General features: G+C 36.3%; 1 protein-coding gene across 1 annotated transcript in view; it reads left to right on the top strand.

Annotated features, from left to right (window-relative positions):
* LOC131045052 (acyl carrier protein 2, mitochondrial) overlaps positions 1-14,612 on the top strand; it is a 42,258-nt gene extending 27,646 nt beyond the window's left edge. Inside the window, exon 2 of the mRNA XM_057978565.2 lies at positions 14,295-14,612. Coding sequence (XP_057834548.1) covers positions 14,295-14,471 — 177 coding nt within the window. The 3' untranslated portion in view covers positions 14,472-14,612. The remainder of the gene's footprint in view (positions 1-14,294) is intronic.
* The last annotated feature ends 591 nt before the right edge of the window (positions 14,613-15,203 follow it).

Genomic DNA, 15,203 nt, shown 5'->3' with positions numbered 1-15,203 from the left:
ATCATGGTCTTTACAAACTTGTGGATACAGGTGATTCTCTTGAGCATGCCTTCACAGCAAAATCCTCCTCTATCACCCATCTATGGCATCTGTGATATGGTCACCTGAACATTCATTACCTTGCTCAGCTTGTTTGGGAAGATTTATACATGGCCTACCTAGAATTCAAACTCAGAATCCGTGAGTTTGTGACGCTTGTCAGGCTGGGAAGCAGCACAGAATATCATTCAAGGATGGTGACTCATGGCGAGCATCTAAGGTACTATAGTTGGTCCACGCTAATGTATGTGGTCCAATGAATACTCCTCTTACTGGGTGTAGGTATTTCTTACTTTTTGTTGATGATTACAGTCATAAAATGTGGGTGTACTTTCTTAGACAGAAATCAGACGTGTTTCCTGTATTCCAGAAAGTTAAGGCCTTGGTAGAAAAAGAGTTTGGTTGTTCTATTATTACTCTTAGGTTTGATAATAGGGGGGAGTTTTGTTCTATTGCTTTCTCCACTTTCTGTGATACACATGGCATAAAATGTCAGTTAACCACGCCCCACACCCCTCAACAAAATGGCATTGTAGAACATCGCAACCGCACCATTACAAAAATGGCTAGTATGTTGGAACACATAAATGTTCCTAAGAAGTATTGGGCAGAAGCCGTGTTTACTGCAGTCTATCTCCTTAATAGGTCACCCACTCATGCTGTTAAGGGGAAGACTCCCGAGGAAGCATGGATTGGTTGCAAACCTAGGATCAGCCATTTGAAAGTTTTTGGCTCTCTCGCATATGTTTGGATTCCAGATGCCAAGCGCTCTAAGTTGGATTCTAAGAGTCAGAAGCTTATGTCTATAGGATACAATGACAACCATAAGGCCTACCGACTTATTGATGTAGACATTGATCATCTCATCTTCAGTCGTGATGTTGTCTTTGATGGAGATCAAGGACCATTTCAGCTTTCATCGTCTGAGCAGAATTATTTGGATCAGCCTTTGAAGGTTTCTAATTTGGTTGTCGGTCTTCCATTTGGTTCACCTGATGGGAGGGATGATGCAGATTCTGTATTTGATGATGCACTACCTGAATTTTCTCCGGATGATGCTAATCTTCCACCTGTTCTAGATCCTCTTCCACCTTCAGTTCCAGTTATTTCTCCTCCAACTGATGTTGGCACATCTACTCTCTGGCCTAAATGGTGGGCTAAGACAATCCGTGATCTTCGTCCTGGTGAGCTCATTGAGGGTAGATCTTCCAGAAATAAGGGCTAGCAGCAAAATACAGTTAACTTTGCTCTCATGGCCAACATTCATAGTATTTATGAGCCTTAGACCTATACAGAAGCAAAAGGGATTCCAAAGTGGGAACAAGCAATGGATGTAGAATACCAGAGCCTTCTGAAGAACAATACTTCGGTTCTCTCTGATATTCCTCCAGGGAAGAAGCCCATTAGCTGCAAATGGGTCTATAAGGTCAAGTATCACACAGATGGTACTTTGGATAAATATGAGGCCAGATTAGTTGCTCGAGGATTTACACAGCGGGAGGGCATTGATTATGAGGAGACATTTGCTCCTACTGCCAAGATGAGTACCATTCGTCTTCTTCTCGCTATTGCAGCTCAGTTTGGATGGAAAGTCCATTAGATGGATGTTAAGAGTGCCTTCCTCAATGAGGAGTTGCAGGAAGAAGTCTACATGACGCAACCTCCTGGTTTCAAGGTTGCCAAGAAAGAACATCAAGTATGTAGACTCGTTAAAGCACTCTATGGACTCAAACAAGCTCCTCGAGCGTGGTACATTAAGATTGATCAGTGCTTGGTTGCTCATGGTTTTCAGTGTTGTCCTTCTTTCAGTAATTTGTATATCAAACACTTTGGTGATGATATTCTCTTTCTTGTTGTCTATGTGGATGACTTGATCATTACTGGCAGTTCAACACATTTGATTGCATAAATCAAACAGGATCTATGCAAGGATTTTGATATGATAGATTTGGGGCTTCACCATTATTGTTTAGGTGTTGAGGTTTGGCAGACTGATAGTAGTATTTTTTATTTCTCAGTCTAAGTATGCCAGGAACTTGCTTGACAGGTTTCAAATGCAGGATTGCAAACCTGCTTCCACACCTATGGAGACAGGACTGAAGTTGTCAGCCAAGTTTGATTCTCCTCTTGTAGATGAAACACAATTCAGGCAACTAGTGGGCAGTCTCACCTATCTTACTGCTACTAGACCTGATCTCAATTTTGCAGTGAGCTACATTCCACGCTTCATGACAACCCCCAAGGCTGATCATTGGGTAGCAACGAAGCATGTGCTGCGTTATGTGAAGGGCACCTCTGATTATGGACTTCTTTACACTAGGAGTCATGATCCTAGCCTTAGTGGGTTCACAGATTCAGATTGGGCAGAATTGGTTGATGATAGGAAGTCAACCTCCGGATATGTGTTCAGTTTGGGATCTGGCGCAGTCACCCGGACTAGTAAAAAGTAGCAGGCAGTTTCTCTCTCCTCGACACTAGCAAAGTATCGAGGAGCAGTTAAGGCAGCATGTGAGGCAGTTTGGCTTCACCGGATACTTGCAGATGTGCAGATATCTCAAGCAGGTCCGACTCCCTTGTTCTGTGATAATCAAGGAGTGTTCAAACTTGCTAAGAATCCTGTCTTCCATGAAAGAACCAAGCACATGGAAACTCACTGTCATTTCATCCAAAAGCTTGTTGAAGGCGGTTCAATTCAGTTGTTGTATGTTCCAACAACGGAGCAGACAACAAATATTCTCACCAAGTCGCTCAGTCCAGATAAGTTTGTCAAATTCAGGGGGCACCTTGGTGTCATTGATAGATTGAGCATTAAGGGAGGGTATTAATATTATATTTTCCTAAGTTAGTTATTAATGCTCAATCGTGTAATATATTGTATTTTAGAAACTTTCTATTTTGTAAATCTTTGTAATCTATTTATTGAGCGTTCTTGCTCATTGTTAATACAACAATTAATTTTTTACTAATTACGTTTCTGTAATAAATATTTCTGCCTATCCTCTGTTTAATCCAAAGCTTTGTTCTTGAACTTAGCTCAAAGTTTGATAGTAGTAGTAGTCTTGAATCTCTAAATTTCAGAAAAAAACGGATCAAGACAACCACGACAAACTAGTAAGAGTTTGAAGATTATTATTAATGGGGTGATACCTTATGATAAACTGCCAATTTTCCTAACTCCATAGATCTTAATCCAAAACCTGTGGTACCAGTTTTCTCAAAAAAATGGCCGGATCCATACCTAGTTCATTCCCAGTCTGGTCTGCTGTAGATGTGAACGGGGCACAAATTTCAGGCCTTGGTAGGATGTAATTGGACAATCTTTGATGGGTCCTGTAATGGTGGGATCTTGTATTGATTCTAGAGCATGATTGACCTGTAAATGGGAACATGTTCAATTGATGATAATATCTAGATTGGTCCCTTTGTTCTCCATTTAACAACACCAATCTCAATGCTATCTTTCTATTGTTTGATTGGTCTTTACCGAAGCTCAACAATAACAAGGTGGTTGGGTTTGGACAACCCACAATTGAGAGGTAGTTGAGGTATTGATTGACTCTTGTGATAAATACATTTGGAAGTCAAAGGCATGTATATAATATATAAGAGCATGACTATGAACAATATGGTTGGCATGCTTATTGGATTAAGTCTAATGCAAAATCCGTTTGGAGGGTGCAAGTTGGAACACACTTCATCATTACTGTTTTGTTTTTAATTTCAATTTTAACATTGCATAATGATTATTTGAGTTTCACAAATTCACAATGAAGTAGTAATTTATTTTTCCCAATTACATGCCAAAATCATGTTAATTTGGTTTTTTTGGATTAAATAGTTGGGATTCTATTCGCGTCCCTACCTTGGTAAAAAGTCATGCTCACAATAACATATCCTTCTCCAACTAGAAACAAGCTTACTAAATCAAGCTTGTTAGTGCTTGCAAGCTAATCTTTGTTCTTAACATATGTCGTTAGTGCTCCCAAGCCATTCTTCATTCTTAAGTTTTAACAGGCTCCATTGTATCAAATTGATGGGGTATAAACATTTTGAGTAGGTAAACCCTTGGGCCTTAGGTCTCATCAAGACCAAATTGCACAAGGTTGGTGACAAAGTTTCCATGTAGGGCTGTTTTTGACCCGCTACCATTCTCTACTCCTATGGTGCCTAGAATATGTCTAACAAACAAAATATCTTTAGATTCACAATTAAATGTGCATTCTATAGTATTCTCTGACACTAAAGCACAGAGCTTACCATCCTCGTTCTTCCCAACATACCTTTGCTTGCCATGCCTGCAAACAGCAAAATTCCTTGTACAACTAAACCACCAAGCAACACAACTACAGATCACCACATTCCTGGCTTTCCTTTTTTCCCTAACCCAGTTGAATAAATGCTACTCAAAAATGATGCGCTTCAAAAACAACTGACGGGAGATTGCATCTCTCCCATGGCCAACAAGAGTTGAGAACTTGAGAGTACCACCAATCTGCTATAGTAAATACTAATTAAGATAGCATCATTAATTCACATAATGCCACCTTTAATGGATTCATACCCAGAGCAAGTAGTAAAATGAATATCATTATCATATTATCCACACTAAAGATTTCCTTTGGTTAGGATGCACTTCAACTTTTAGAAACACTTTGCAATCCTGCCAACTCAGACATGCTATGGCTGTCTAAAACTTAAATGATCAATAAGGGCCTTTTACGAGTTATGGGCTCTTGTAATATACTTATGTTTGCTAAATAATCAATAGCTAAATTCAGATGCCTCCAACAATGGGAGAACGGTATATCTGTAAAATGCATTTTGATGCCTTGAATGTTCTCTAGATAACAACTAAGATGCCAATTTGGAGCTAAAACATTCTTAATTGCATTGATCACTATCAGCAAATCTCCTGCTACTAGATTTTTAAAATTTAGAGCTTCTGTCATTCTGCTTCATTATCAGTTTTACTTTCAAAAGAAAGTGAGCCTCCTTATAACAATTTTCAGCTTGAAACTTGCAATTACTCCTTCACCAACCAAGCTCAGATTTTCTATTGGTGCTCCATTAAAATTCGTTTTTACATATACTTTCAGAGGGCACCGTATATCATCTCTATCAAACTTATTTTCCTGCTTTTTTTTTTCTTGCATATTTTTAACTTTTCTACCTCTTAACCCTTGAATAGGAGAAGAAACTTGCAAACCCTAGCTTTTAACTATCCTCTGATCAGAATAAGAAAGAGAAGTCTTAATCTTGTTTCAAAATTAGGAGAGTATAATAGAATTATATTTGCGATTCCATCACTTATCAAAAGATGCTTCCTTGTCTCTGAAAATCCTAGAGTTCTTTTTCAACAATATACCTTATAAAGCACACATCAATCCTATATTGCATAAATACCTCAAACTATAAGAACCTTTTGTGTAGTTGCATAGCAACATCCTTACTGACTTGGATAATACCTAGGATAAACCAAACAATTGGAACATTTTATGCCAAATCCAGGAAGAGAAGGAACAATGAATTAGCAAGTGATCAACATTTTCTTTAGCTTGCTAACACAAACAATAATGAAAAATTCCAAAGAATCCTCATTTACAGAGGTTACAATATGTTAATATTCTATTTAATGTCACTAACCAAACAAAAGCATTGCATTTGGAGGGAGACACTCTACATCAAATTAGCTTAATCGGCCAGTTCTCTAAACAAGTACGATGGCAATGTTTGAGCAGTGAGTAACTTGAAGCTACTTCAGATATACCTGAATCCTGACCATTCCAAATAGCTTTATCCATTTTATCTATGCTGGAAATAATCATTGGATGTAATTGAGATTCTAGATTCATTCATTGATCTGCAGGGATAGGAGGCATTGCAACTTCTCCATGCCTTCACCAACCTTTCATCTTCCTTCTCATCTTCCCAATATTTACAGACTCTAGATCCCCATAAATCTGAAAGAATTCTTCTTGCTTCATCTAAATTTGGAAAAGAGAACACAGGAGTCTGCGCATCCATAAGTCAAAACAGGAGTCGGCATTTTCACTGTTACTTAAATTCCAAGCTAGCTTGTCCTTATAATAAACTTAGAACCTTTGATCAACTTCCAAATGGATGACCCATTAGGTATCTGTTCAGAATTCAAGATGGGAAAGTGATGGTGGTCTCTTAGCTACTTACCTTGCAAAATGCCCATCCATGGTGCCTCAGATTTTAGTAACATTCTCCAAACCATCCTCCCAGAACTAAGTTGTGAGCCTTTAAATCTTACAACACAACTCCATGTTCTTTGAGAGCACCCACTTTCTCGGATCTTTCTCCCATCTGAGAAGGGGAAATTCTTTGATCTCCATTGTTCCTTTGACACAAGAAATTTTTAGTATTATATTAAATCCTGGGTAAAGCCGAGTTAGGGATTGGCAAAACCAAAAGTAAGTATATTGGTATAGCCTGCAAACTGCCTTTATCTTTATTAGCCTGTAAACCATATACCTACTTGTTTTTGTGTCCTCTAGATGACATCCTTCTAAAAGGATGCTTTATAGTGTCCTGCAAACTTAGGCAAACCCAAATATTTGTAGGGCAAAGGGGCAATATTGAAATGCAAAATTTTAGCTATATGCCCTTTAATTTTTGGAGTAGTATAGAAAAAAGAATGGTTTGGATTTATCCTGGTCAATATGTTGACTTGACGTTGCTGCATGTACATCTAAGATTGCTTTCTGTGCTTTTGCTTCTGCTTCCACTTTTCCACTTTACCAACAAGGATTGTATCATCTACCAATTACATGTGTGTAGAAAGCTTCTAAATGAGTGAGCTCCCTAATACTAAATATTCTCCCAAGTAGTTTACTACTAATGATCAACCACCCCAAGGGTTCTTTCACTAATCAGAAAAGGGAAGGGGCCAGAGGATTTCCTTGCCAAAGTCCTATTATTTTGGAAAAATCAGCTGGGGAGCCATTTATAAGGACCAAACTTTGCTCGTGCAACTGCTTTAAATTAAATACACAATCTGCTTGTGTTTTGCAGAATCTTAAAGTAAGCAATATTTTGCAAAGAAAGCCCCAAGACATTCCGTCATATAGCATAACATGGTCCTCATACTTAACTTTGAGTGTTTTATTTCATGGAAATCACTATCCCATCCATAATCTGCCTTCCACCTTCAAAACCCCTTGCGCTTTTTCAATTAGCTTGGGCAGCAGCTCTTTGACTTGCTTTGCAATAACTTATAGTGCTGTTTTATTTAAAGTATCACATAATGCTTTGAGTCTGTAGTCATTATAAGTTTCATTATTCACTTTCTTGGGAACCAATGCTAGATACAGGCTTTTAAATTATTTTAGGAGCCCTTTCACTAAAAACTCCCAGAAGAACTAAAGAAGCCAGCATGTAAACCATCAAGCCCTAGAGCCTTATCCTTCTTTAATTGATAGATGGTTGCTTTAGCTTCCTCTTCAAGAAATTGAATCAAGAGCTTACCATTAACTTCTTCAATAAAAACTTTGGGAATATTTTGCAAAAGGTTCTCTTCCACTACCTCATCACTTCAAACTAGCTCTATAAGCAGATTTATAAAAGAGGAGAGTGCTTCCATAGAAATCTCTTTAGATTTAATGGTTCCCCTTCGGACAAGTCTAGGAAATGGATGATTTATGAAATGTTTATAAGCTGAAACAATAATCAAATGACCAATGTAGATGCCAAACCTTATCTTATTATAAATAATGCAATATTTTAAACCCTTGTAAATCAAAACTACACTTCCAAACAACAAATTGAAACCTCACAATTCTGGTATACATTCTCAATTGCAACATAAACAGAAAATCTGAATTGTACATGTCAAATATATCAGATATGACTGATTTTCTTATGGACAACGATACTGTCATTCACCGATGTTTAGATGAAATCCTTATACACTTAATTATCCAAATATGAAAGTAGAATTGGATAAGGAGTTGCTAGATAAATTATGACAGCAGCAATAAACTTGGAAACACATATAGAAATGCCAAATCTGATTTTTATTTATGGCAGCCAATGTAATCAGCAATAATATATATAGAAGCTGAAATCTTCAGTAAATCATTGAAGTGGCACTTTAGCAAGCTGAAAATGACTTCAAATCGGTGTGGAAAGCCTAGAGGGTTTTCATCCTTAAGATCTCAAACATGACTTCCCTTTTATAGTTGCCTTTTTTGGGTCCTCCATTTAATTTATTTTACTGTAATTTATTTTTTCTTCCAAGTATTAGAAAATACTTTTAATTACATTCAAATGCCCCTTTTTAATTACATTTTGAATAAAGTGTAAAAAACACTTTTTAAAACATAGGATCTAAATGATATTTAGGTGGCCAAAAGTGATTGGGACCACTTAAAAGTTAAAACTATAATTAATTCTTTAGTTTTGGAAAGGTGTCATGGCATTAGCCTTGCTAAGTCCTTTCACAATCCTCAAGGATTCACTTAATAAACTTATCCTAGGTCACATGCAATCATATAGTTTTTTTTAAAACCCATAATTTTCATTTTTACACCTACATTGTGACATTTTTAATACCTGTTTTATTACACAATTTCTATTAAAAATATCCTCTTAAACATATATCTTAGCTGCTGCTTTTTATTTACATTTTTATACTCCTATTTATTTATACTCATAAGTTTAATTAAATATTTCATTTCAACCACTACCATATCCAGTTCCAGTAAAAAAATCTTGAATGAATTTTGATAGGAGATAATGAAAATAAAATAAATAATTTTTTTTTTATTATAATTTAGCATTGATCCCTAATGGAAAATACAAGTGAAAAAAGTCAAGGGCAATAATACTTGTGCATGGGGTAAACAACAAGAAACTAGAAATATAAAGTTTCACCCAGCTCATATACACCCATCAAAACTTAAATGTCTTTTGTGTATTCACATTGTGATTTTTAATTAAGGTATCTATTAACCTTTTAAAAAAATATATAAAAGTGATTAAAAAAGTAAGACTTTTTTCTTATCATTGTAAATTGAGTCATTAATTTGATGCATAGTTTGCATACTTGGCAAGTACTCGCTGAAATTTTGACGCTGTGGGTCACTTGCAAGTTAACTTGCGACTGCAACTCGCCTGCAACTCGCCAGCTACTTGCTTGAAACCCACTTGAAACCCGCAAAAGAAAATGTGAAAAACCAAACGTTTTTGAGGCCCTTTTTACTTAAAACCCTTGTCGTATGGCTCGATGACTCCTATCGCACTCAGTCGCAGCAGCGACAACACCAACTTGTCCAGCAACGATTCTCAAGTCAACATCCAAGTTTGATTTCTTCTAAAAAAAATCTCTTTATTCTGTAGTTGCAATCTAGATTTTTTTTTAAAATTTTAATTAATTTCAAAATCCTTTCACAATTTTTTTTTTCTAATCCAATCGATTTTATAGTTATTCTATAGTATTTCTGTTCACAAAATGTAATGACTCATTTTTATTATTTTAAATTTTTAGTATTGTTTAAACTTTAAAGCTTTAAATGTATAACTATATGTATTGAATATTATTTTTATATTATTTAAAATTTTAAATGTTTATAACAATGTATATATTGATTAAAATGCATAATTATATTAAAATTTAATAATGTATACATTTAATTATATTCATTATTTATTGTTCTAAATTTTAATATTATTAAATGTATATAATAATATATAATGTTTAAAAAATATATTATTATATTGATTAGTAAGATATATAACATCCCAATATTGTCTTTGGACTCATTTCATACATTTTGTAATTGAATTTTGCAAAAAAAGGTGTTTTTTAAAGAAATTTTAGTACTTTTTAAGTTGCTGAGTTTTGCCAAGTCAAAAAATTTGGGCTTGCCAAGTACTCTCCGAGTCCGAGTATGCAATCTATGATTTGATGTATGAGACCATCTTGGTGGATGCCCACAACGAGAGTCATTTCCCATTTATCACATAGACTCATACATTGTACTCAAAGGTGTAGATAGGTCAAATCTCTCCTGTATGGTGCACAAACACCTCCATCATTTTACTTATTTAGGACTAGACAAATGTGTATGCAATCACTACATGAATAGCATAACCAATTCCTCTTTGTGGCTGACCTATTTTAAAGAATACAATTACTAGCAAAACAGGGCTGACCAAGGATAATAAACATCCTTCATTCAAAAAGGCCTGACCAAAATTAAAAGAATATTTAGCAAGAGGGCCAACTGAGAACTGGGCAAACTAATCAAAGCTTAAAGGCAGCGATTACAATTCATGAAGTAGCGCTTAAGGTTGAACAGAAAGTCGTGTCTTTTGGAAAGGAGGTCTTTATTCAAAGAGATGCGTCACTTCACTTGGATATGCAAATATAAAAGGGAAGACATTTTATTTGGAGGGATCATCAATCATCTAGTGAAATCTGAAAAACAAAAAAATAAAATTAAGATACAAAGGCAGAATTAAATATTATAATCATCCATAAAATATTGTGAGATAAGTTTAAGAATAGAAATATTATAAATATATAGATGCATAGATATACCTTGCGGTGCTCGTGGGCTCGGAGGTGAATGAATGCTCCTAAGCTTGATTGAGGAGGATCGTGTGCCTCCAAGGTGGACTGAGGGATGGAGTGAACTGAGATCTTGCCATATTCGTTGGCCAAGAGGTGAATGAGTTCTCTTGGGCTTGAGGGACTTTCAAATACGCCACCCCAAGATGTAATGCTCGTAGACCAGGAGGCGTATGAGTGCTCTTGGGCTTGAGGGTCTTCCCAATTATGCCACCCTGAGATGGATGGACGAGTATCCCCCTACATTTTCACAATACAAGGACAACCATCCTTGAGATTGTAGTTTGCAAGCATTTCTAACAAATTCCTTATACGGTTATTATAGGAATACGCCTTGGAATATTTATTAATGCTATTAATATATTTTGAATTAAATATGAATGATGTTTATATGACTGCATATGTTATCGTGAAATCTTGATATTTATGCTAATGCTTTTAGATGTTATCCTACGTTCTTATTTCTTAATGATTATTAATATTGTTGTGAGACCTAAACCAGGATTATCTTAAATTATGTATTGCATTTGACAATATTTTTTATTAAAGTTATGCTTATAAATGAATTACTTTCTTAGACTTAAATGGAAATTGTTATTCTAGGGCAAAAATCAAGAAAATCAAAGAAGGGACATTACAACCCTCTCTACCTCCAATACCTGGCAATATCTGTTTGTTTTCTCCCCAATATTAAATACCCCATTATGAAACCACATGATATTATATTGCTTATCTATCCAAGTATGCCCCCGGGTTACAATATTTTCTCTCACAATACATTTAGGGCCATAAACATTAAATATCACTCCCAAAATATTAAAATAATATGTTTTGAAAGTGCATCTTGCCCAATTTGTAGATTGTGCCAATAACTCAATATGAAGCGTTGCAGGATTCCAAAGGACATAGAGATCCTCTGATGCCCCTTCTGTCTCTATTGCAATTCCTTTCCAACCTTTACAAGAACTGTTAAGAAGCCTTGCAAAATTGATACCCAATAATTTGGTTTCTTGCAACAATACAAAATCCGTTTTACTCTTTTTTAACTAGCACTTTATCAGCCTTATTTTTTCAGGGACTTTTATTCCCCTAACATTCCATTAAATTCCATTCATTACCCTTGTATAGGGACCCTCCCTCTCCGCCTTTCAACATTAGTACTCTTGAAAAAGCTATCCAAACTTTTCTGAGATTCATTCTCAATGGAGTCTTTCGTAGAGGTCAAGGTCTGCTGTTCAGTTTCCACTCGAGAGAAGCATTCTTCAAGAATGGAGTTGGCAATCACGTTGAACTCTCCTTCCACATTTGTGCTAATTATCAGCTATAGCGATGTGGAGGTCCTTAAGAAGAGCATAGTGATTGGCCCAGTTATTTGTAACTCTAACAAGATCAAGGTTCAATTAAATAGTAGCTCTGCATCACTCCCACCCAAAGAAACGAGACTCGGACTCGGACTCGGGACTCGGACTCGGCTGGACTCGGGAAAGTGAAAAACTCAAGAAATTTAGAGATTTTTAAAGATTTAAAACTTGTTTCATGCACCCTTTATTGAATACACCTTAAAGACACAATAACATCATCAATCTCGACTCATTTGATTACATACACAAGTATACATCAATCACATAAGCATAAACGCAAATTGTAGTTGAAGGAAATAACATAGATATATAAATATTGTCAAATGTATACAATATTATAAAACTCATGGAATAAAGAATCCACGTCATCATATGATCATCATCAAATGTTCCATACAAATACCAAAGGTAAATACAACTACAAGCCTATGGCTTAGAGGAGCGTGCACCCTCTGGCCCTAGCCCCCCAAGAAGGCGTCTAAGGTAGATCTTGGATGATTCAGCAGCCATAGCCGCTCCCCATGACACCATGCCATGCTCACCAACATCAGGAACATTTGTGTCACTATTTGCATCTGAATCTCTTGTCTCTGCTCATGCTCTCCGCTCCTCCTTTGCCATGGTTACAACCTCAGCCTCTATATCTACTTGGTCGATCCAATCAGTGTCATCATCACTAAAGACAACCACAGGATCTGTCTCAGTGGCCCACTCTGCATCAGGATCAACCTCATCTAGAATGATAGGAGAGATGTCGGCTAATGCATTCTTTCTCATTCTCAGGCAGAGGTTGTAGTGAACAAAGATGAGATCATTCATCTTCTCCACGGATAATCTATTGCGCCTCTTGGAGTGTATGTGCTCAAACATACTCCAATTGCCCTCACAACCAGATGCGCTGCATGGTTGGCTCAAGATGCAAATGGCCAACTTCTGAAGATTTGGTGTCATTGGGCCAAAAAAGCTCCACCAATTATTTGAGTTTGAAATGAGAAAAATAAATAAAATCAGTCTCACTTATAAAATCATTTAACAATATACAATAAAACTAAAATTAAGCCTTACAATTTATTTTTACCTGGCATCATAGTTGTCTTACTTTCTTTGGTGATAGGACGAGAGAAGGTCTCCCCTTGTGCATTTGAGAACAATTGTAGCTCTCGAATAAGCTCTGTCTGAGTAGAACCAGCAGGTGCCATATTCTCCATGATTGAGTATAGCCCATTAAGGACCTCCACATCAGCCTTGAAAGTGGGGCTAAAATGGAATGCCGGATTCAGATAATAGGCTGCTGCATGGATGGGCCTATGAAGTTGATGATGCTATCTCCTATCAATGATCTCCCAAATGGGACCATACTTGCTCTCATCTCCTTCATAGACGGATTTGATGCCCTCCTTCGCCCTATCCATGCCCTCTCCTCCTATTTTTGCAAGTGAATGAAATGAAGTTCACTTTTAGGGGCCAAGGATAAATAACAAAAAAAAAAGAAGTTAAAAAAACTTTTTAAAATGTTTTTTTTGTCATTTTGTTTAACCCAGCCGGCGGCCGAGTTTCAGGCACGGGACTCGCTGAGTTTGGCGATTTTAGGCCAAAGTCGCCAACTCGGCGAGTCTGGCGAGTTTGCCTCCTGGACTCGGCCGAGTCCGAGTCCGAGCTCTGCAGGTTCGCCAAAGTCGCCAACTCGGCGAGTTTGCCTCCTGGACTCGGCCGAGTCCGAGTCCGAGCTTTGCAGGTTCAGAAGGCACGACTCAGACCCGAACTCGCCGAGTTTGGGCTAGTCCGGGCGATTCTCGTTTCTCTTTTCCCACCCCTGACGAAAGCTAATATTTGTTGGTTAGAATTGTAAATTTCATTGAGATTTTCATAATCATACAAATAAGAAGCCATAATTTTTTTTTATTCCATTCTTGATTCTTATGTAAGATTATTTTAGTTTCTTCTTTTTTTGCTATGTGATGATTTGTTTTTTTCATGCTTTATATATCTATAAGAATGTCGAGTGTCTTCCAAAGGATATAAATGTAAAATGTTTTGATGATGGGGACCTTTCTGCAATGGTTGATGCCTATATAGAATGGAGTGTTCTTCGGGTGTCAATTGAAGGATTATTGGTTTCATTATGTGATTAATATTTGACAATATGATTCTTGTGAAATATCTGGAAATATGTTGTAGCTAGAGTGCCCATGAACAGAAATATGTTAAAAAAGTGGAGCTATGAACAGAAATATGTTAAAAATGTGGAGGTGTTATAATTCTATTTTTTTAATTCATTTCACTTTCAACCATGGCAGGTTACTCCAACTGCTAACTTTCAAAAGGATCTGGGATTGGACAGTTTAGATACTGTTGAACTTGTTATGGCTCTTGAGGAAGAGTTTGGTTTTGAGATCCCTGATGCTGAAGCTGATAAAATTCAGTCTATAGAACTTGCTATTGATTACATTGCTTCACATCCACAGGCTAAGTAGTTATTAATCATGTTCTTTGGTAGAAACCTTACTTTTAGTTGTTTATTGTAATGTATTATTCAAAACAAAGGTTGTTGCCTACCGGTGTTTCTGAAATGTATTTTTGCATATACATATAAAAAAATTTTGGCTTCCAATTTACTAGTATATTAATCCTTTTGTTTTGGAAAAAGAAACCTTTTATCAAATTAATAAAAACCAGTGATATGATTGTGAAATCTTGAAAGTTATCTTTCCGAAACCATTAAGAAGTTTGTATTCTGTCACTAATCTATGCAGGCAGTATTTACAACTCCCCCGATTGTACATCTATCAAGTACTCTTTAAACAGATGTTGACGTAAAAGAGCTAAAACATAAATGTTAACTAAAATGGAGATAGGTTTTGCTAAGTTAATTGGGGTGGAGGAATTATTTTAGTTAACATAAATGTTAACTAAAATGGAGATAGGTTTCGCTGCCTTTAAGATAGGTTTTACTAAGTTAACAATGTTTTGACATAACTTTGGTACTATGCTTCATCTTGGTGTGACCTGTTGCTTCTCTTATGGACCTGCTTCAGTTTATCCACTCTCTTTGATAAACTATGTCAGCTCTTTTTCCTTTTTAGGCCCTTAGGACATCCAAAATTGTTCTATACAAATATTATACTAATCATTAGATTATATATATCTCACCCATCTCCCATGCAAGCATAAACATAGTTTTTTTTTGCAATGTGTACTTTTAAGGA

The sequence above is a fragment of the Cryptomeria japonica genome, chromosome 7 (genome assembly GCF_030272615.1).
Source record: "Cryptomeria japonica chromosome 7, Sugi_1.0, whole genome shotgun sequence".
Lineage (NCBI taxonomy): Eukaryota > Viridiplantae > Streptophyta > Pinopsida > Cupressales > Cupressaceae > Cryptomeria > Cryptomeria japonica.
This window is presented reverse-complemented; position numbering and strand designations above follow the sequence as displayed.